Consider the following 24645-nt stretch of genomic DNA (forward strand, 5'->3'; position numbering starts at 1 on the left):
CCACACAGGCACCACTACAGATATTTTAAAAACAGTAAATTTATTAAAGGTGGTCATTTACTTCATCTTTCTGTTAATAGAACAGTTCCACATGCATATTTATATAATTCATGGTACATGTTTTCCTTGAAATTCATCCGGAGAATATAATAATTTATATTTGATATATTTGATAATTATTTAATAAGCATGCCTTCCACATAGTTTCCCTCAAGAGCAGATAGCGTTTGAAACAGTTAGGTTTTTCTCATCTTTCACAGACACATGAAGTAGAGGTAAGTGGCTCACAAGTAGACTCATAAGCCAAAGAAAAGAAATGATTTACTAGCTTAGTTGTCCTTGGACCAAAATAATATTAGTGTTGTTGTATGGACAGTTGTTACCTGTAGGCTTCCACTTTAAAACCTTATAATTCTTATTAATGATTTGTTCTACTAAACTTTAATGATGAATATTGTTAGTCAGATGTTATCCTGAATTCATTTTGCATCTTTAATATTAACATCTGTGTATTTGTCATTCCATTAATTCGGTGACAAAAGCACGTTTACCATACTATAAATCTTATCAGTCTTTGAACAAAAGTGACTTGAAACTCTGAGACAGTGTTATTTTATGACTTTGGGTTGTACCTGGGTAGTATCTATGATTTTTACTCATCTCTTGAAGGCTATTGGTAACTCTTAATGATTTACATCCCAGGGTTTCCTTAGCCAAAACAATTTTGTAAAGAAACTAAAGGGTTTGTTTTTGAAATGAGTGGTTATACTAACTAGAAAGCATGCCTCTGTTTTACAGGGCTTAAAACAAAGTATCTTGCATCATTCCAACATCTGGATTTCATTTATTGCTAAAGCAGGATAAGATGGATTTGGAAAGAATAGAGTGAAATCAGGTTTAATGATCATTATCTTAATTTTGGACTGAAAATTTCCCTGCAAACCAGGCTCTGTCATGTTTAACTTTGAATGTGCACTTCATAGGAATAAAAGTTGCAATGACCTAACCCACTCCTGTTCTCCCTCTGACTTCAAAAAAACTACTTAGTGAAAAATTTTGGAGTAAGAGACGTAATGTTACTTGAAATTTCTGTGCAAGGGTTCTGTTAGACTTCACATATATATTTTTTTAATTGCCTGCACTTGTTTAAAACTTTATTCCTCCAAAAGTACAATATACTTGCTCTGGATTTTACAGCTTTTCAAATTGATTATCTAAATTTGGGTGACTCTTGGGTTTTCAAAATGCATTCATAAATGAGATACATCAGAAAGAATGTTTGACGTATCTTATGTGTGCATTAAATTTTCCTATAATGATAACATAATTTAAAAAATTTTTAATCTATGCAAATGTTTATGCATGTTTATGTGTGCCTTTCAAAAAACTTTTCTTACATTTTCTTGAAATTCTGTAAATATTTGGCAGATGATTTTCTCAAACATGACTTTAAAGTTTTGATTTTAAAACTACTTAAAAAAATTTTTTTTATACCTTAAATTGAAGGTATTAAGCTTAGGTTTTAAGTTCTTCAACACATTTTAAAGATTTATTTATTTATTTTAGAGAGAGAGAAAGGGAGAGAGAGTGTGCGTCTGTGCACATGCAAATCGGGGGAGGAGCAGAGGGAGAGAATCTTCAAGAGCAGACTCCCCACTGAGTGTGGAACCCAGCATGGGGCTTGATCTCATGACCCATGAGATCATGACCTGAGCCGAAACCAAGAGTTGGACGCTTAACTGACAGAGCTACCCTGGTGCCCCTAAAAGCTACTTTTGATTTAAAGATTTTTTTTTTTTTAAAGATTTTATTTATTTGACAGAGAGAGACACAGCGAGAGAGGGAACACAAGCAGGGGGAGTGGGAGAGGGAGAAGCAGGCTTCCCGCTGAGCAGGGAGCCCGATGTGGGGCTTGATCCCAGGACCCTGGGATCTTGACCTGAGCCGAAGGCAGACGCTTAACGACTGAGCCACCCAGGCGCCCCAAGATAGAAAGATTTTTAAAAGACATTTAAAATTCTTGCAGAGAAGGAATTTTTCATATATAATGATCCTATTCCCAATAATCCTAATCATTACTGATATCAGCACTAAAAAGGAAGAAAAAGATAGTAATAGGAAGAATAGAACTAGAAATATAAAAAGAGACCTGGAAGTTTTATTTCAAATGACAAACTTCTCCTGGAAGTCAGAGGTCTTGGATGCTGGAATAATTACCCAGGTTGAGAAGAATTAAAATGGAAGGAAATGCTATTTTTAGAGATATTTAAGGCCAAATCTGGCAAAGCACTAAAAAACAAAATTCAGGAAAATCCCCAGAATGTGTTGTCAGGGCAATGACCTAAGTGACTTCCATGGAACTTTTTTCTGTGTACCATTGATGTGGGAGGAGGGCTCTGGAGTTTGGTTTGCTCTCCTACTGATTCCAGTGTGACCTAAGGCAATTTACTTGACCTGACTGCCAGTTTTCCCTCTCTCCAGAGAGTTTAGAAAATGACACTTACTAGGTGGAGCTTAATGTTTGTATCCACTTCAGGATTTCAAAGAGAATACTATCATGATGGAAAAGTATTATTGATGAAGGACAGTTGGAAGAAAGGCAGGCAGGGACAAGGGGCCCCCACCCTAAGAGGAAACCACCCTTAAAAGGATTTTACACCGGGGCGCCTGGGTGGCTCAGTCGTTAAGCGTCTGCCTTCGGCTCAGGTCATGATCCCAGGGTTCTGGGATCGAGCCCCGCATTGGGCTCCCTGCTCAGCGGGAAGCCTGCTTCTCCCTCTCCCACTCCCCCTGCTTATGTTCCCTCTCTCGCTGTGTCTCTCTCTGTCAAATAAATAAAAATCTTTAAAAAAAAAAAAAAAAAGGATTTTACACCATCCTGGAAGGAGCCCTTCACCCTTCCCTACATGATAGATAGATGACAAAAACCTGGTTGGATGACAGGTGCAGGGAAGGTTAATCAAATTAAAACAGCCTGTCAACAAGCCCATACAAACCCCTAGGCTTAGAAACTCCAGTGGCAACCCTCTCGGGTCCCCTTCTTCTTTGGGAACTTTGTACTATCACAGTGCTATCGCTCAGTAAACCTTGCTTTGCTGCCCACCACTCTGTCTGGTCTACCTCTGCATTCTTCGAAGCAGCGTGACCAAGAACCGTGGGCACTAAAGAAGAAGAAATCCTGTAACATTATTCTTTGTTACTCTACTTGTTGGTTCACAGAAGTTGAAACCTGGAATTAAAATTCAAACCAAATTTAATATGTTAGTTTGACTACCTTTACAGTGTTTCCATTACATTCAACGTGATTCTGTGCAATTTCATTCCAGGTATATTTGCTGAGGAGCTACTATTGCCTTCAGAAAACTCAAAATTTTGAACCCATAAAAATTGATTCCTTGACCCTGTTGGGAGGCCAAGGGGTTCCCTTGCTTGAAGAGCAGAAAAAGAATCTCCCAAGTCCCTATCTGGTTTAGCAGTTTCATTAAATCTGGATGTGATGCACAGTGGAAGATCATATAGTCAACCCATCAGCAAATATATACTATTTGAGCTTCTGGGGAATTAGGAGAACCGCAACGGAATCCCAGTCACGGATGAAACCACTTGCTCTCTCAGGGGCTCGTTTCACAGTTCTGTTGAAGGGCGTAATAATATTTCCACTACTTCATGGTCTTCTGAGAAACCTGAAAGGCAGTGAATTGGGAAAGTGTCCTGAGTCAAAAAATTAATAAATCACTACTAATTACAATAACAACAAAAAAAAGCCCAAGTACCTCCTACATTCCAGCACAGTGCTGGGCATCAATTTACCTCATCAATTCTTTACAATAGCCTTTTCTTTTCCACACGTGAGGAAACTGACGCCTAGGAGCCACAGTAACCAGCTAGTGGGGTGAGGGTGGGGGGCAGACAAACCCAGGCCTGTCTAATTCCAAAGAGGCATGAAGAGTAACGAATTCCGGTCAGCTGAACATATGCTGCTCAGATGCAGGAGTGGCCATTTTATGTTCTCTTTGCTCCATTATTGCTGGCCGCCTTGCAGGTGATTAGCAGTTTTCTAGGAAATTCCTCACTTCTGTGGGAAGCCTGTTGCACTGACCTGCAATGAAAAGGTATTTCCCTCCATAAACTTTCCACTAATGCCTGTGTTCCCATCCAGGAATATCCCTCTTAGATAGCAAAGGGAGAAGTTTAAAGGGAAGATTTATGAAGCAGTTATTATATGCCAGGCACTTGTTTAAAAAATAGGTGTTTAAAAACATTTCACTTATTGCTTAGAGCAACTTCGAAAGAGAATACGGAGGTTCAGAAAAGACAAATGATGAGGACACCTGGGTGGCTCAGTTGTTAAGCGTCTGCCTTCAGCTCAGGTCATGATCCCAGGGTCCTGGGATCGAGTCCCACATCAGGCTCCCTGCTCAGCGGGAAGCCTGCTTTTCCCTCTCCCACTCCCCCTGCTTGTGTTTCCCTTTCTCGCTGTGTCTCTCTCTGTCAGATAAATAAATACAATCTAAAAAAGAAAAAGAAAAGACAAATGATGCACCCAAGGCTGTGCAGAAAATAGCAGCAAAGTGGGGGAGGGGGGTTCAATTCACATCAAGCCCCTGCCTCTTCCCATTACCTGTGTTGCCTCTGAAAAGGATACACTTATAGTGTCTAGTTTGGTCAAAATATTTTTATGATTTTTTTAAAGATTTTATTTATTTATTTGACAGAGAGAGAGGGAACACAAGCAGGGGAAGCAGCAGGGAGAGGGAGAGGGAGAAGCAGGCTTCCCGCTGAGCAGGGAGCCTGATGCGGGGCTCAATCCCAGGACCCTGGGATCATGACCTGAGCTGAAGGCAGATGCTAAACAGACTGAGCCACCCAGGCACCCCTGATTTTACTATTTAAAGCAACAATGGTAACCACCAGCGCTTCAACTACATGCAATAGGTCTCTGTTCAAATATCACCTCCTCCTGAAGAGAAGCTGTCCTCTGAGGTAGCCAGCCTACCCCTACCCCATGCCTGCAACTTCATTGTTCTTCATAGCACTTGCCACCATCTGACAAAACATAGGGTTGTCTTCATTGTCTGCCCTGCCTACTGGAATATGAGCTTCTAGATGGCATAGGCCTTGTCTGACTTGTTAATTTCCATGTCCCTCATGCCTAAAACAGTGACTGAAATAAATAATAAACATTGGTTACATGAATGAATAAATTAAGGCAGGTTTTTTAAAACCAGGATGGATAGCAAGCATGTGACAGGTTGGTAGTAGAGTATGCTTTAGTCTGGAAAACATTACTTTGATACAAGAAAATGCAGCAATCTGAATCATATTTTTGCTTAATAGGTTAAAAGTGATTCCTGACTTAAACTACTACCTAGAATTTGGCTCCAATATAAAGTTTCACTCAGCAACCCCATCAGCATTATTTATTTTATTTGTTAGGCATTTTTAGCACTACCTTTGCAACTTTTGGGCATTTTGACATTATAAATGTAAATGTACCTCTTTTTAATATTATTGACTTTCAGAAGCATAAGGGCAAAGCAGACATTTTAATTCATTTTGTGAAGCTTTGAAGTAAAAGAGGAGGGGGAAGACTGATGAAAAATCAAAAAATCAGAAAAGGGACAACTAAGTTATGAAAACCTAAAAAGTGTTAGTTTTACCTGTTAAAAAAGCCCCACACAAATTAGCCAGCTCCCACAAACATCTCAAAATTCAGATAAATAACAATATTTTTATTAATTAACTGACACACCTCTTTTTCCCCCTATATTTCTTGTTTGAGTACTCTTTGATCTCTTCTTTATCTGACAAAAATTTCATGATATAATTTTTTCCATTAACATCTACCATAGTTAATCAATAGTAGTTTTTATAATTGATAATAGGGTTGCACACAACATGGGACTTCTTGTACAGAAGTAATCAGTGTAACATGGCTACAGATTTTTGCCTATAAACATAAGAATTCTAATAAATTTTATTTTTTATAATAGCCATAATGAATGTATGGTGCATTTATCATTGTATATGCTGCATTATCTGGCATATTCCTGAAAGGAGGCACCTTTGCATTTAACTAGGCATCAATAAGAAATGAATTCTTCACTGGCGATTTTTGTATTTAGCCATTAGAAGAGTATTCCACAGACTAGTTTGTGGCACTGTACATTTCAACCTATGTTTTCCTCTACTACACAAATACGTACAGTGTCAGCACCTTAGAATGGGTTGATGCTGTGATAGGACCTCTGGCCCTGCCCTTTAATGTTTTCACACAGGCAAATGGACACAACACATGGTAAGCGTATGCCTGGAAGCTCTTCATTCCTATGCTGGGCAACTGGCAATAACTTTTCCCTGAATGCGATTGTGAACCACATAAACATATTTCATGAAACCCAAGCTGAACAAATCCCCACCTCATCTTCCCCTTAGCTGGGTTCCAAAATGGCTCATGGGTACTCCACCATCACTTGCAGGGGACGTTGGATGAAAAAGACAATAATCTTAACCAAATTCAGTTGAAGTATTTTACTTCGGCAGATTTTACAACAGCATATGCACATGTAAACACATTGTTGGTGTTCCTTCCAGAGCCTTGGAAGGGATCCCAGAAGGGAGGGTCCTAAGCTTTAGCTTCACTAACTTCCTATTAGATTCTCCAGTAATGGGTACACATCTAATACACTTCAGCTACACTAACCTCCATATCTTTTTTGTATTGACAAAGTGTATTTTTGCTGTTCTTCCTGCCTTTCAAATCAAATCGTTATCAATTGTGTCTCAGCTCAAGGAGGTTTTTCTGATCTCCTGTGTGTATCACTCCCATTACTCTGCCATACCACCCTGTTCCTCTCTCTTTTTAGCCCCCATTTCTCTCACCATTTTGTGTACATACTTATTGTCTGCCTTCTCTGGTGAAATGCGGGCTCCACGAGGGTAGGAATGTTGCCGAGGACGCTCACAAAAAAATCATTTTTTAAAAAGATTTTATTTATTTATTTGAGAGAGAGAGAGCGCACACGAGTAGGGGGGAGGGGCAGAGGGAGAGAGAGAAGCAGACTCCTCGATCCCAGGATCCCGGGATCATGACCTGAGCCAATGGCAAATGCTTAACCGACTGAGCCACCTAGGCGCCCCCAAAAAATCATTTGAATGAATGAATGAATGAATGATAAGCTTAAATGTAAGTATCTTTCTAATTAACTCAAGAATATTATTTTATAATTTTAATAAATGTACTCCAACTCTAGTTCCCCATCTCACTGGATTGGTAGGAAAGCCAATCTCAGGTATCTTTTAGAGCCAGTTCCTTCCCAGGGTTTGCAAAGTTGTTGGGATTCAGCAGAGTGGCAGGTCATCACTCATTTGCCTTCACTGGTCACTGAACTGTCCACAGTCTTGGCCAGCAGTCAGGTACCCAGCTGCAGCTTCTGTGATATGCATGTGGCTGAAAAGTGTTGGCCAAGGTTGGGAGCCCTGCTTTTGGTGTCCAGCCTCCCTCCAGAGACCCTGTAGCTGTTTCCATCTTGCCATTATTTCTGACAGCAGCTTGGTGGTCAGCACTACCTGGGAGACCCCCAGACTGCCATACTCCTAGTTAGGACTAAATCCCTCCCTTGCTTTTCTCAAGGGCACTTTCCTTGCTTTTCTCTCTACTCAGGATGCCTTGCAAAATCATTTCATGGAGTTTAGGCCGTACAAAACTGAGAATCATTGTTACCACCTTCTATTCTTGCTCAGTCAAAGTCCCTGAGTTAAGGAAGTAGGAAGGGTCTGACTACTTCCTTGGAAGAGGAACAAGGGGGAAATCTGAAGAATGAACAAAATTATGAAAATCTCAAAAATTATCCTGCCACATACCTTTTATATATTTTTATATTGAAAAGGAAACTAACTGATACTTTGGCTGTCTGTATGCTCTGCCTCCCTATTGTGGGCTGAAATTTATCCCCCAAATTTATATGTTGAAGCCCTACTCTGCAGTATCTCAGAATGTGACTATATTTGGAGATAAAGTCTTTCAAGACAATTAAGTTAAAATGAGGTCATTGGAGTGGGCCTTAATCCAATATTACTGGTGTCCTTATAAAAAGAGGAGGTTGGAGAGACAGGTACAGAGGGAAGATGATGTGAAGGCCCTTGGAGAAGACAGCCATCTACAGGCCAAGGAAATAGGCCTCAAAAAATTCTCCTGACACCTTGATCTCAGGTTTCTAGCCTTCAGAATTTTGAGACAATAAATTTCTCTTCTTTAAGCTACCCTGTCTATGGTACTGTGTAATGGACACCTAGCAAACTAATACACTCCCTCGTGCTGTGACGTTGGGCAAGGCAGCACCTCTGGGCTTTAGGTAAAAGTAGGAGTTGCTGGTGTGCATCTCCTTAGCTCTGCAAGCCCAGATGATGGGATTTTAAACCACCACCGGCAGCAGTGGTAGTTTCTCCCCAAACCACATTCAGCCTCAGAGCAAGAGAGAGCACGTAGATGAGCAGGGAAAATGTTGTTAGGATGGTTTGAGGGTGTCTTCTTTCACGCTGCCCCTTTTCGCTTGCCCTGGAATGCTGCAGAGAACCATCACCACCTGCTCAGATGGCATTTCATGCACGTGCATTCCAGGAAACAGCACAAATACTCGAGTCACAGCAGGCCCTAGCGGGGTCAGCAGATAATGAATTAGTGATTCTCCAATAGTCAGAGAGTTGCCTCACTGTTTAATATGAGTTCACAAATGTTTATCCATCATGTGGATTATCTATCTATTTTTTTAACACTTAGGATAAAGTTCTGTTATCTGTAATTAATTCCAACAAGCATGTTTCCTCCAAATGTTAAGAACGATCATTTGAAAAGATCTTGTTGTTTTTGTCTGGGATATTAATTTCTTTCCACGTGTGCTATTTTATGTCTAATTGTTGTCAGTCCCTCTTTGTGCAGAAGGAAAACTTAAAACAGTAACAAAATACATTGTCTCAAAGCTCTAAATTTTAACTCTGATTTTGGACGGTATAATTTAGTGACAGTTCCAAATAATGATTGTAGCCTATGGAAAAAGTGGTTTTGTTTGTTTAAAAACATAGATGCTATCATTTAAATCTTATCTTTAATAATTCATTGACATTACCCTACATGTTTCCTTAAAAATTATCTTTACTCTTTCTGATGTTTCAAGTAATACTATCTGAAATACAAAACATGCAATATTTACTAGTAAAAACAAAGTAGCAGAATGATACTGTCAGTAGATATCACAAATCATATTTTCAGTTCATTTTTTGATATTACAGACAAATGCCCTCCAGTTTTTTGGAGAAAACAGATGTCTAAATCTATTTTTTCTAATATGTTTATTTAACTCCGTCTTCATTGTCCTAAAACGTATACACATACACACACACACACACGCACACACATGCACACACATTGCACTTTTATAAAACATGCTTTTTGAAACTGAAACTTTTAATGTGTATGTATCCTATGGGGACTTTAATCCGTGTGGTTTCGTTTGGTGATTCATTCAAATTTAACTCACATAAATATATTAGCTAATGTTGTAAGATGCCTGCTAGGTTTCTGATTTTTTTTTTTTTTAAGGCCTTTTGATTGAGACACCTGGGTGGCTCAGTCAGTTAAGTGTCTGCCTTTGGCTCAGGTCATGATCTCAGGGTCCTGGGATCCAGCCCCTCATCAGGCTCCTTGCTCAACAGGGAGCCTGCTTCTCCCTCGGCCTGCTTCTCCCCCTGCTTGTGCTCTTTCTCTCTGACAAATAAATAAATAAAATCTTAAAAAAAAAAGGCCTTTTGATAAACACCAAGTTTTGGTGGCCCAAAAGGAAGGAAGAGTTAGGTTTGGTATAAATATTGAAATCATGATGTATTATTACAATTTTGGTTTTTCTAAACTTCGGATAACTTTACATTAATATTGTGAGATAATAGAAAATATATATTGGTCTCTGCCCCCAGTTCCTGGGACACTAGGAGCATCTCCTGCTTTAATATTGGTCTTTGACTTTTGTTCCTGATACAGAACTCCTGAAATCCTTGTGATTTCCTGGGTGATGGGAGTGTCATTTGTTCTTCTGCGTGGGCTTCTGGATGAGGGCTGGCCACTGGAGAGACCAAGCCATGATGAGAAGCTTGGAATTTTCAGCTCTGCCACCCATTTTCTTGAGAAGAGTTAATGATCCATCATGCTTACATGATGCAGCCTCTATAAAATTCCAAAAATACAGGGCTTGGAGAGCTTCTGGATTGGTGAACACTTGGAGGTGTTGAGAGAGTGGTGTGTCTGGAGAAGGCATGGAAATTCTTCATCCCTACCCATATACCTTGCCCTACCTTCCATCTAGATGTTCATCTGTATCCTTTATCAGATCCTTTAATAAACAGTTAAACAGTTAAATGTAAGTAAGTATTTCCCTGAGTTCTGTGAGCCACTCTAGCAAATTAATCAAATCCAAGGAGGGGATCTTTGGAACCTCTGATCTATAGCCAGTTGGTCAGAAGCACAGGTGATAACCTGGACTTGCGACTGGGGTCTGAGGTGTATATGTGTGTGTTGGGGCAGGGGGAGACACATCTTGTGGGACTAAGCTCTTACCGATGGGATCTGATGCTATCTCCAGGTAGATAGTGTCAAAATTGAGTTGAATTCTTGGATATCCTGCTGGTGTCCTGATAATTGCTTGTTGGTGATGTGGAGCTACATTCTCCACTCCCACTCCCACTCCCACATATTTTTTAGTAAAAAATTGAATTAGAAAAATAACAAAGAGGCATGAGCCAGCATAGGTGGCCAATGTGAAATTATTGTAGAGTAAGTCATTCCTACAGGAATATTTTTGTTTTATAATGTGGTTTCCCAATTCGTGTTAGGCTCAGACATCTTACTGTGCTGTCAAAATTGGGAAGGATAATATAGGTATTATTTGTGGAATGAATAATCAAGTGAATGAATGGATGGTATTATAAAACAGAACATCTGACACATTGTTAAATCCTTTAAATGGTATAGAAGTAGAATTAGTCTAAGATCATTTTTTTATTGAGGTGTAGCTGACTTGTTACATTATGTCAGGTGTACAATGTTACATTAGTTTCAGGTGTACAACATAGTGACTTGACAAGTCTGTATATTATGCTATGCTCACCACAAGTGTAGCTACCGTCAAAGAAGGTCATTTTCAAAACCACTCAAGTCACTTTTTTTTTCCATAAGAAAGTGAATTTTTACCCTTGCCTTAATTCTTAAATTCCAAATAAAATAAAGAGCAGGCTGTGTGCTGTTTGACCAGGGCTCTGGTTCCATTTCTCCACCTGCGTCTCAGTTTCACTTTTTTGGGTCTGGGACTTGATTTCACCCTCCTTGCAAGCTACTAAGTTAGCCTGCTACTGTTTCATGGATGCTGGAAGAAGACATGAGATTCTTTGGTCAGAGACAAAGAACTTTCTTACACAAGGTACAGCATATATACACAAGGTATATCAGCGTATTTACAAGTTTATCTTGCCTCAAACTCCATAGGGTTTATAAGATATTACCCAGATGGATACTACATACCCAGTGGATTTCCATAACAGCTAAGGTGCACTAGGCCTAGTGAATCCATTGCTTTTATTTTATTTTACTTTTTACTTGCAGTCAGCTAGCAAACTTACTTTTGTCCCACACTGAGATATTACCACATCCATCAAGGTTGCTTGCTACAAAAACAAGCCTGAGAAATAGCTCAGGAAAAGAAGCATTAGGACCTTGAATTCTGACACATTCAGAAAGACATCTAGGAGCACTAGAGACCCATGGAAGCCTCCCTCTCACAATATACGTTGTGATGGTTTCACCCTCACACTGGCTTCCCCCATTGGCTGTTATCAGTATCCGTGGGGTGAATGATACTGTCCCTGACAGCTATCTGGAAGAGTCTTAAGCTTCCCTGTGGTTGCACCATATATGAATTCATCACTGGAGCTGGGTAATGTCCTTGACTTAGGCCTAGGTTGTGTATCCATTCCTGAACTAATCTCTGTATTAAGGAGGAAAGATTACTCTGACTGTCTAAAATCAACCAACTTATCCATGCTGTTGGGGTCGGAGGATCAATTTTACCCAACACAGTAGTTACTGCCCAATGGGGGAAAGGCAAAATGTTAGGGAGACTGTCGCTAAATATTCCACACAGTTTTTAAGTGGTATAATTCAAGAATTTTGCTCTATTTCAGATTTTCCCAAGTCAAATGAAGTGAGAAAAGGAAAGAAATGAGAACTCTTTGGCTTTCTTTTCTATACCTTTATTCTGGGAAATCTTAGCTAGCCTTTCATTCTACTCATATTAACTGAGCACCAATTAGTGGTCAAGAATTGTATTAGACCTGGGGAGACAAATTCAAGTAAATTGGAAACATCTGCTAATCTCACAGGGTTAATCAGCTAGTGTTGGATCCAGACAATTTAAGAGACCATTTGAATGAGCGAGAAAGTGCAGGGTGATGGCAGCACATGGAAGGAACACCCGACCTGGACAAGGGGGCAGGACAGGATGGTTAGGAAAGGCTCCCTGGAGAATGTGACGTGTAAGCTGAGACCAGAAGGATGAGTAGGAATTATCAGGTGATCTATGTGTGGGGAGGACGAGATAGCTTGGAAGCATGAGACCTAGCAGATGGAGCAGCAGATCAGGTTGAAGAAAGTAAAAGTAGTTCTGTGTGTTGAATCATAAAATTCAAGGTGGGAGATGAGGTTGGAGAAGAAGTGAGGAGTGGGAGGCAGAACGTATTCTCTAGGTAAAGGAGTTTTGACCATTCTGAAAGTCCTTGAAGACTTGAAACAGAGGGAAAAAATAAATATGATAAATATTGCGTTTTGGAAATTTCATCCTGGCTGTCAAGTCAAAAATGAATTGAGGGTGGAAACAAAGCTGGGACAGACGAGTTAGGAGATTGTTGAAATCAAGGCCAGAGATAGAGGTAATCACGGAAGTGGAAATGGAGTAAAAAGGCAGATTTGCAATCTATTTAGAAGTTGAATCCATATGCCTTTTTTTTTTTTAAGATTTTATTTTTTTATTCGAGAGAGAGAGAGAGAGCACGAGCAGGGGGGTGAGGCAGAGGGAGAAGCAGACTCCTCACTGAGCAGGGAGCCCAACGTGGGGCTCGATCCCAGGACCCTGGGATCATGACCTGAGCAGAAGGCAGATGCTTAACTGACTGAGCCACCCTGGTGCCCCTGGATCCATACATCTTAATGAGTAACTGGACACAGGAGAACTGCATTAGGGAGTACATAAGGCCTGGAGACAGAATAGCAATGATAAGAACTGGTATATTAATTTCAGGCAGGCAAAAGTTCAAATCTCTACCACTTAGAATCTAAGGCTGAGTTAATTACCAGTAAAAGGGAGACACTAAAAATCAAGTACCTAACATGGTTACTTTGAGGATGAATAAAACACCATACATCAAGTTCCTGACACTAAGTAAACCCATAGAAAGGGTGTAAGGTGAGAAAAGTAAGTAGACCAGAACATAGCCCTGGAAGACAACACACACATTTAAAGAATGACTAGAAACTGAGGACTGCCAAACGTGAGAGAAGAGTGGCTAGAGGGGCAAGAGGAGAGAGCATGTTTTGTATCCTAGAATAGAAGCCTAAGAGAGAAGACAATCAAAGGAGGACATGGCCAATAATCTCAAGTGCTCACAAAAGCAAGGAGGTAATAAGTGACCTTGCTGAGAGCTTTTCCTGTTGTGGGGATAAAAGCTAGACTGGACTGGGTTGAGGAGCACAAAGGCAGAAGCGGAAAGAACAATTGTAAAACGTTCTTTTTCTTATTTTATTTTATTTTATTTTAAGATTTTCTTATTTATTTGTCAGTGAGAGAGCACAAGCAGGGGGAGCGGCAGAGGCAGAGGGAGAAGCAGGCTCCCCGCGGAGCAGGGAGCACGATGTAAGGCTCCATCCCGGGACTCCGGGATCATGACCTGAGCAGAAGGCAGACGCTTAACCGACTGAGCCACCCAGGCGTCCCTGAAGTTCTTTTTCTTTTGTTCTGAGTTCATACTTTAGGATGTTACTTATAAAATTCTTGTTTTTTTTTTTCAAAGAAAGATGGGGGTACAGGCAATTCACCTTTTGGGAGAGAATCAAACTCGAGATGCATGTCTGGTCTTCCTGCCCTTCAAAGGCTCTCTCTGAGCGCTGCCGGTATCTGAGTGACCGTCTCTTACCCCAGTGAGAAGGCACAAACAAAATCACTTGACACGTTTGGCTTCTGGGCAGCGAGGCTGCATGAAGGTTCACTGCAGAGTGCTTCCTGGTACTGAAACAGGCAGAGTTGTCTGCAAGTCAGTTTTGTCTGGTACCACATGTAACATCAATTAACTTGTCCAAGCTTTTCATTATTTGGTATGTTTTTATGTGGATGAATGTCATGGAAAATAAAAATATGGAAGAATAAAAATGTTCCATTTGGGGCGCCTGGGTGGCTCAGTTGGTTAAGCGACTGCCTTCAGCTCAGGTCATGATCCTGGAGTCCCGGGATCGAGTCCCACATCGGGCTCCCTGCTCGGCAGGGAGTCTGCTTCTCCCTCTGACCCTCTCATGCTCTCTCTATCTCTTTCTGTCTCTCAAATAAATAAATAAAATCTTAAAAAAAAAAAAAAAATGTTCCATTTGTACAATTTTTGGTGGATTGTATTCAGATTTAAAACTTTAAAGTATTTTGGACCACATACAAAATAAACTTTTATTTTGGACCACCCAGACTCAGAGCACTGTGATGAGGGACTATAAAAATAAGAAACTTGTAGGTGACATTGTATGTAGTTGGCTATTTTGGTTCAAGAAGTTTCTTTCCTGCTGAGGAAGGAAGAAGATGAAACACTTATTTAAATTTAAAATACTCCAGACCATGCAAGAGACATAGTTAAAAGAATGTAGTTTCCAGGGGGAAATTCTTTTCTTCTCCTCTTCCTCTTTCCTCTCCTCCCCCTCCTCAACTCTAAAATATAGACACCGCTTTCATAGTTCAAAAAAGTACTTTTCAGAGTAGGAGGTTAAAAAAAAAGACAAATGTTTTGCTTTCTTTTATTTCCTCTTATGGAATTAGATAGTAGAAGCTTAGAAAAATAATAATAATTTCACCCTCTTGAACTCCCTTTTGTCTGTTTCAATCATCACTGTGGTCATTCTCAAAACATTCATTTGCGAGAATCAAATTGTCTAGTAGTTGGATTTTCAGAGCTCATATTTTAGGATGTCACTCTGGCCCAGCTGGCCATTAAAATCTTCACGTGTTCTCTACTAGTCATAGGATTATTAAATGAAAGTTTCTCAATCTTTTTTTTTTTTTTTTAAAGATCTTATTTATTTATCTGACAGAGAGATACAGCGAGAGAGGGGACACAAGCAGGGGGAGTGGGAGAGGGAGAAGCAGGCTCTCCGTGGAGCAGGGAGCCCTATAAGGGACTCGATCCGGGGGACCCTGGGATCATAACCCGAGCCGAAGGCAGACGCTTAACGACTGAGCCACTCAGGTGCCCCTCAGTCATTCTTTTAAGTGCTGGCATTTAAATCAGTGCTAGACAACTTTTGCTTTCCCGCCCCCATCTCGCCCCAAATGAGGACCTTCTCCTCCGAGCGAGTCTCTTTCCTTTGCCTGAAGTGGGCTGAGCAAAGGAGCGTGACGCAAAAGTGGGCTGTGTCCTTGATGCTAGGGAGCGCTTCTGCCTCCTTGTGAATGCGGCCCGCGGCCGCTGCAGCAGCTGAAGCTCTGCGCTCCCCAATCCTGCCTCCTGGGCAGGCGCCTGGAGCTAAGTACGCATCTCAACGGCACCGAAGCCTCCTCCGTCTTTTCAAGCTCTTCATGCTACCCAACTAAAAGGAGAAAATGGGCACGGGGGATTTTATCTGCATTTCCATGACCGGAGGGGCGCCCTGGGGGTTCAGATTGCAAGGTGGCAAGGAGCAGAAGCAGCCCTTACAAGTTGCTAAGGTAGGACCACCAAAGAGGTGCCGCTATCACCGCTCTGGGCTGGGAAGGAATGAGAGCAACCTGTTTGATGGTTTTTTTCAAGTTGTGATTCAGGAGTTTATGTATTAGTTTGATTTTGGCGCCGATACTAAATTTTTCTAGGATGCGGGTTTGTTCATGTTTCAAAAAAACTTTGGAGTAATGTATAGCATATATGTAATTAACCAGTAATTGATAGAAAGAAAAAAAAGAGTGCCGTATTTATCAGCTGAAGAAAAGCCTAGTTAATCAGCTTCTCTGACAACCAGCAAGACACTTGGGACGTTTCTTCTAGGCAATGTTAGAATATGCAGTTGAGTTATTGTTTCATGTTACTTTACTTGGTTTTGGCAGAAGAGAAATGCTCAACTCAGCATAACCAATTGGTGTGGCTTTTGGGGACTTGTATAAAGCCTTGGTAGTGACATTTACAATGCAGCATTTATGAAAAGACCAATTTCAGGCAATACTTTTAAATATATGATGAAAATGTCAGAAAATCTATTTGAAAGAATATTCTTTTAAGGATTTGACAAATAAATGCAGAAATCTACTCCATCCCATCATGTGTACTCATCTAGCTAAGTGCTCAAAATAAAATTCAAAGACACTAGAAATACATTGTAAGTAACTTATAGGAAACTTTGAAATGCATCTAATAACGATTTTAAATGTTTTAGATTGCTTTTGTTTCCATCATATTGCTTGTTTCTTGCTACCAGTTTGCTGGAGGGGATCTGATATTGTCTAAACTGGGATTCAGCTAAAATAAATTTTAAAATGCATGAAATTTAAGCAGACTTTTACCTGGATTGGATACTAAATTGTAGTATTGTATGGAAGAACATGTTTGATTAATTTCCACTTTATATATTAAAGATGGGTCTAGATCCTTATGAAATATGTGGACTACTGGCCTTTGTAGTTATCCTTTCTCTTGGCTTTTTTTTTTTTTTTTTTTTTTTAATGTTCACTGTGAGGAAAGGAGTTTCTTTTGAAATTTTCTGCTCCCAGGCTTCCATCGGAAAAATCCTTTCATAATGCGATGGTGGAATCCTGCCACCTAGTGAAAATTTCAAACATCAAGACTGAAGCATAAAACAGAAGGTGAAAAGCAAAATGTTTAGAATGGGAAATTTTCTCAGAGACCTCTGGTTCAACCTGTGGATTTTAGATAAGTAAAGAGCCCAGAGAGTTTAAGTAACTGTCCTCTGCTTCAAACTAGCAGCGATTGAAGAATCCGGAAAGGTGGTTTCATTGTGTTGCTTTAGGAGTCCGTGGCAGGAAACGTCAGACAAAACAGTGATGCCTAATTCGGAGTATGCAGAATTCATGAGACTGAACTAGATTTGTTCTGGGTCTAGAATAGCAGTTGGCTGGCTCCAGTTACTGAGATTTGGGTTCTAATTCCAGCTCTGATCTAACTTGTAGCCCGGCCTGAGACAAATCTCTCACCCTTCCTGAGTCATCCCTTGTGGGGTGGTGTGTGTGTGTGTGTGTGTGTGTGTGTGTGTGTGTGTGTGTGTGTGTAGAGGGAGAAAGAGATAAACATTTTGAGTGAGGTAGGAAAGGAGAGAAGTAAAAAGGAAATTGTACTCTACCATCAGTGAGATTCTATATTGCTAGAGTATTTTACTGTCCTAATAGTATACAGCTTTAGAATCACTTGCCTACCAGTTAAAATGTGGAGACAAAGGTGGCTGGATGCTCTTATTCCCTATTAGTTCTTTTGTGGCCGGACCTTAAGAATAGGGTGGGTATTGGGTTTCTCCTGAGTCCTCAATGTGCTTATTGCAAAGCGGAACTATTATGTGGTGATTTTTTTTTTTTTTAAGAACTAAAGCTAATAGCTAGTGAAGGGTGCTTTGTGAGCATTTCTCTGCCGATTACATCTTTATCAACAGGATTCAGAGAGGCTATTATGTGTGTGAGTGTCAAAAAATTCAATCCTGCTCTTCCCCCCAAATCAACTTTCCTAAAATACCCTGGAAATATATTTGTGGTTTTTAAAAAAAGTTATTAAAGTATTTGGATGTTTGCTTTAATTTTCTAGTTTGTGATAGTATAATTGATCGCTAATTCTAAAAGATCATTATGAAGGCATCTGGATGTTTGCCTTAATTTGTGTGTGTGTGTGTGTGTGTGTGAGAGAGAGAGAGAGAGAGAGAGAGAGATACACTACAGTTTACAGTCTAGTTTTCCCCATATGTAAAAAGTGACTGGAGAGGCTTCTAAAGAAGATAAAATTTCTAAGTTACTATGGCAATGCCTACTTTTGTTGGTCTATTTTTTCCCCTTAATTCAAACTTACATTTAATTTCTTATACTAGCATTATTTGTTGAAGAAAACCCTTGGAGCAAAGTGCTTGTCACTTTCTGTGTTATCAAGTCCATGGCCTCACTGGGATCACTGTTTTTCATTTAAAATATCAAGTCAACTCAATTCTAGTAACGGTCCCTCAGCTCAAGGTGAAATGAACGTTGCATAGCATAGGCTTCCTCCTCTTCCAAGGTGATGCTTATGAGGGCCAAGTTACCTCCAAGAAGGAGGATGGAGAGGAACAGGGCAGAAAGGCTGGGGGAGATGGTTGCTAGCAAACACAGTGCTTACAGTTTTGAAGAACATGCAGAGGATGAATTTGGGGATTAAAGAAAATATATATTAACAAAGAAAAGGAAATTTCAGACAGTACTAGCATCACGCCCCCTTAAAAGGGGAATGCTACAAAGCAGTTCTGGAGGTAACAACAAATTTTTGGCTTATTATAAAATATCTCGTGTTCAGGTTTTTCATGATTCTTTATAGAATGAAAATTGAACAAGCTGAAATAGGGAAAAAAACCCTAGTCTAATGTTATTAACAATGATTAGAAATTGAGTAGCTTTATAATTGCCAGTAAATATCCTTCTAATGACACCTTTAGTCACTTTTGAGAGATGTTCAAACATTTTTAGTATTTGGCTGGCTGATTGAACTGTAGGCAAGCTCCAACTTTTAAAGATCACTGACAGAAATATTAATAATCAAACTTTTCGTTGACATTGAAGCTCAAGGCCATAAAATTCGGTTTTGTTTTCAAGAATAAATTGAATTTTTAAAAGATCCAAATAATCGGTAACAGTTGCTTGGTTTTTGAATGCTTATATATCTTTTAATTTATATTCTAAATACATGTGATAGAAAGCAAACATTTCTAATACAGAGTCATAAGACAATATTCTGTAAAGTATATTTCCAGGAGATCATTCATAGAAACAAATTTATTGAAGCATATTTATAACATAAAACCCCATTGTATGTGTGCAAATATTCTTAGAAAAATTGTGTTAGCACTTTTACTTTATAAAACTCCTTTTTCAAACATGTGCTTACATGGCTATGCCTCTGGACAGATCACTTTGGAAAATCTTCGTATAAAGAAGTGGGGAGAAATTTTTGTTTTACAAACAAATCTTATGAACAATTCAGTAATAACTCACATTTTGAAAATAATGAACAAAGAAATGTTCACACTGTATCCTTTATATGTTTGAATGTTTAGAACTTTAAGCTTTCTTCAAAACATGAAGACCGCTATGGTATTTATTATTCTCTTATTGAAATGCCTTTCTTTCTTTCTTTTTCTCTTTCTTTCTTTCTTTCTTTCTTTCATTCTTTCTTTCTTTCTTTTTTTTTAAAGAGGGAGAGAGGAAGAGCAGTGGGGGGAGGGGCAGAGGAAGAAAGAGAGAGAGAATCTTAAGCAGGCTCTGTGCCCAGTGTGGAGCCTGATTCAGGGCTCGATCTCACAACTCTGAGATAATGAGCTGAGCTGAAATCAAGAGTTGGTCACTTAACCTACTGAACCACCCAGGTGCCTCTGAATTTCAATTCAAAGTTTCAAGTAACTTTTATTAAAATTGACATGACAAATTACAATCATGTATTTTATGAGGCAGAAGTGGATTTAATGATTCTGTATGTCCTCTCTTTAAAACTTTAAATAAAGATGTGTTAGTAAAGCACAATCAGATAACATAGTCTTATCCATTAGTACCATCAGTGAGGTCTCTAAAATGTTTCAAATAAAATAATTCCAGAAACATAGTTATTTCTAAAGGGAAAAAAAGAAATATTTTAATGTGTTTGAATATGTGTATTTGAGGACAAATGCTCCTTACTACATATGGAAAGCTAGTAACATCTTTATTAGGAGATATGATGGATCACTTCATTTTTTATTGAGTTTTTGAGCGCTTTCTAGAAATTCTAAAAACAGGTATGCTTATAGAAGTCAGTACGCACTAGGTAAATCTGTTAAGCATATGTTATTTTAAATCTTTGTTTTGGAATTGTGTGTTTTAAGAGAGATCACTGTTTGTTGAAAGACAATAGCTAAGATAATGACTCTGCATGAACTTTACCATTATTGGGACATGGCACATATGTAGCTTGCATTTATCAAACTCTTTTCAAAAAAATATTCTTTGCAGTATTTTCTTTGAAGGTGTTTTTTCTTCAAATGACCCCCATAACCTAAGAAGTAGTTTGAAAAATATGCTCATTTTAGAGATGAAGAAATTCAGGCACAGAAAGTCTAAGTTACTTGCCAAAGGTTAAGCTATAAAAAAAATGGTGGCATTTGATTGCAAATCTGCATTCTCCTTCTGAATTGGTAGAAACAGGTGCCTGAGAGAATAAGGGAGGCTAAGGTGGTCCCCAAAAGGAAGCATATAAAAAATAGCATGCTCTTCATCCAAATGTGATTTAATTGGCCAAGGGATCCCCAGGTATCAAGATTTATAAACACCCCCAAGTCAATTCAAATGTGTGGTCAAGATTCAGAACCACTGCTGTAGAAAGTTGAGGCCAGAAATGTTACCACAGGGCTTCCTGAAGGGTGGCGTGATATGTTCTTCTAGCACATCCCCACCGCCTCTTTCCCAGCTGATATAAGAGGAGGACCAGAGAGGCACAAGAATTGTCTGAGTCCTTAGCATTGTGATGAAGTCATCATTAGTAACGGGAGGGTTTTCCCTTTCTGAAGCCAAGACCTCTGGGTTACTGGGAGGCAAGGAGGTGCTGGGAAGCTTAAAAATGATCATTGTAAAGATTGGAGGTGTCTGCAAGAGGGGCACCTGGTAATATATTCCCTAGCAGGATGTCTTCTTTGTCAATAGAATTGCTGGCCTGCCTAGTGCCTATGTGAATAAGGTGGGATAAGAGGTCAGACAAAGACAATTATCATATGATTTCACTGATATGCAGAATTTGAGAAACAAGGCAGAGGATCATAGGGGAAGAGAGGAAAAAATGAAACAAGATAAAACCAGAGAGGGAGATAAACCATAAGAGACTCTTAATCTCAGGCAACAAACTGAGGGTTGCTGGAGGGGAGGGGGGTGGGAGGGATGGGGTGGCTGGGTGATGGACTTTGGGGAGGGTATGTGTTGTGGTGAGCCCTGTGTATTGTGTAAGACTGATGAATCACAGACCTGTACCCTTGAAACAAATAATACATTATATCTTAATTGATTGAATTTAAATTAAAAAAAAAAAGAGGTAGGGAGTGGTGGGTGGGGGAGTAAAACTGGAGAAAGATGCAAGAGGAGGGAGAGAAAAAGACCTAGATGAGACGGAGAGAGAATGAGAGAGAAGAGTAGGAACTTACCTATTTGGCAAGGCAAGGATACTTGCATTTCCCAGGGGTGAGTGACTGGCACAGAAAGTGGTGGGATTTGAACCACCTTGCCGGTACCCTACCCAGATAGGCAAGCTCTTAGCTAGGGACCAGCAGGCGCAAGCTGGCATCCTGAGGAACTACTGGGGGCTTTGGAAGGGAGCTGGGCAGGAGCCTTATTTCCCATGTTAGGGAACTGTGCCGTGGTAAAGCTCTCCAGGGCTCCTTGAAGAAACCACACAAATTGCCCTAGCATCTGGACTCTGGCCACAGAGAGAACAGAGATGGCTGTTCAGTGTTAACCAGAGAAGTGCAACAACCAGAAAGAGAGAAATAGGACTTCATTCAGTTATGACTAAATATATCTACCATCCCCCCTCCTTCTCCAGTCTTCCTGCCTTCAACCTGGGAGGAGCTAGAAGGAGGTAGGAAAAGAGCAGGCAACACCCTCCTCGGGGTGCCAAGCCCCGGAGCCACAAGCCCTCCACGGTGCTTAGGGAGAGCGCCTAGGGACAGACATTAGATTGAAGCTGTAATTGGACTAGACTATTTTAATAACCAAAAGCCAACAGAAATGCCTGGGAACTGACCAAAGTATTATTAAGGGAGGGATTTGGCTTTCTCCTACTTGAAAGCAGTTGCTGGAAGAAATGAAAGTTTCATGTTTATAACTGAATGAGTTGACGCTCCTCAAAAACATCAGTTCCGTCACACAGGTTCATATTTATTAATCACATGTATTTGATGTATGTTAGCTTGAAAACTTACCACCAACTCATATGATTTCCATAGATGATCACGTTGAAGCTATTTTATCTAGGTTGAATGAATGAAAATCTGGCTTTGGGCTAAATAAGAAATGTAAGCTACTTCTTTCTTTTTCCTTTTTCTTTTGCTGAATGTGAATCAGCACTTTAATAACCTGGTATGCTTTTTGCTATAGGTAGGCACATACTTTTAGTTAGTCTAAAAAAGTGTTTCTGGAATATTACTGTCAGGGTCCAGAACTCCTAACTTAAAAGTAAGTATTCTGAACTTTTATTGGGTCTTAATCTAGGGTGATTGTTGTTTTTAAAGAAAGTCATATTGCAAATTCCAAAAGTCAGTATGTAATATCATGTGACATACATATTATACCTAACTGAATAATATTTGTGTATTTCTCATGGTAATGGTTTCCAAAAGAATTTAACCTCCCTCTATCAGGTTAATAAGTGTCCAGGAATATAAGCTAATTTTTATATTTAGCTAAAAATACTTCACATTGTATATCTTACAATTGTCCAAGTATGTTAACATATATCATTTGATACCAGTTGAGTAGAGTTTTATTATTCTCAGTTTATAGATGAAAAAACTGATTCTGAAAAAAATTAATTATTTGCAAAAATTTTATATAAAGGAGTCCAAAGTCAAATATAATTCTTTCCCCGATGGCAGGGGCATCATGCCACTCTCTGCATCAGTTTGGATAAAGAGGACAGTTTATCATTTAGTAATGCTGAAAACTGCCATAACGCTGATTTAGAGTTTATGTGAAATAGTATGTCACCATCTAAGATTTAACCCTTAAAAACATTTATAACAATTTCTTCTTTTAATGAGATCTAGGAAAAGGACTATGGGAAATGTATCTCCAAGGTCATGTGCAATGAGAGACAAGACTGGAAAGTGAACCAGTTTACTTATAAGTAAACCTAAAAAAATACATGGATTCCAAGATTTTTATTGTATCTATTCTAAGAGATTCATGATGAATGCCATGAGACTTTTGTAAAAGGAAATGGAGAATTCCTGCATCAGCTTCATTAAACAATCCTTAAGAGTGGGGTGCCTGGGTGACTCAGTTGGTTGGGCATCTGACTCTTGGTTTCTGCTGGGGTCATGATCTCCTGGGGGGTGGGATAGACCCCTGTGTCTGGCTCCCCACTCAGCAGGAATCTGCTTGAAGATTCTCTCCCTCTGCCCCTCCCCCCATTTGCACATGTATGTGCACATACACACTCTCTCTCAAATAAATAAATAAATCTTAACAAAAAACTCAATCCTTAAGAGAAAACAACTTTATGAAGTTAAAAGCCTTATATGAGAAGCAAAATATTATTTGCGGCTTGGTAGATATTTTTCATTGTTTGACCACCTCAATGAGAACTTATTTATAGTATTGAATTACCTTAGGCATTTTATTTTTAAAAATTATTTACCATTCTTTTTTTATTATAAAAAAGTAGAGTTAGCCAGGTTCTCAACAAACTGTCTTCAATGTCTTTGTGAAATCCATTGGTATGTGGCAGATCATTGACAATAGTAGGTATAGTTAGGTGTTGTGATGATCTGGATGTAGTTTTCTTTAATTGGCCTTTAAATCCGGTGTGTTTCAGATAAATATACTGAAAAATACGGTGGATTTGCCATTTGAAACATTGTGGGAAAACTCCTGTTACTTGATTATGTAACAAATAGTTTTCCTAACCTTGGCCTTGGATTTTTATAATCCTGCTCATCCATGGCTAGCTTTTCCACTTTTATTTGGAAGCAGTGTGGGTATCGGATTGATAAAGCGATGGGGTGGATGAATTTTCCTGAAAAGAACGACAGGTTTATGATCTGTCTAATTCAGCCTGGGCAATACGCCTTCCTTTACTGCTCTTTCTTCATTCCTTTTATCAAAATTTACCTGGCTTGAATTTCACCATTTTAGGATACAGATTATTTTTTTCCTAAGAAATTTATAATAACAGCCAATGAATGTCATTTTCCCCAAACATCTTACTGCCTTTAACAGTATTTTCTGTAGATAAGTTTATTTAAGAAACTCATACATAATGTTTCCTGGATGTCAGGCACTTCTTTAAACCACTTTTTAAATATGATGAGAAAATTCTGTGAGGTTGTCATTGTTTGAGATCCCTAGTACAGAAGCACAAAGAGGTTAAGTGACTTCCCCAGGTCATATAGGTAATTAGGGTTAGACT

General features: G+C 39.3%; 1 protein-coding gene across 3 annotated transcripts in view; it reads left to right on the forward strand.

The window, feature by feature from the left end:
- The first annotated feature begins 15712 nt into the window (after positions 1–15712).
- The window catches only part of SYNPO2 (synaptopodin 2), a 163775-nt gene continuing 154842 nt past the window's right edge, over positions 15713–24645 (forward strand). For all 3 annotated transcript variants that reach the window (XM_032401095.1, XM_032401097.1, XM_032401096.1), the window contains exon 1: positions 15713–15995. In XM_032401095.1, the coding sequence (XP_032256986.1) occupies positions 15891–15995 (105 nt within the window). In that variant the 5' untranslated portion in view covers positions 15713–15890. The remainder of the gene's footprint in view (positions 15996–24645) is intronic.

Source organism: Phoca vitulina, unplaced genomic scaffold (genome assembly GCF_004348235.1).
Source record: "Phoca vitulina isolate PV1807 unplaced genomic scaffold, GSC_HSeal_1.0 scaffold3, whole genome shotgun sequence".
NCBI classification, from domain to species: domain Eukaryota; kingdom Metazoa; phylum Chordata; class Mammalia; order Carnivora; family Phocidae; genus Phoca; species Phoca vitulina.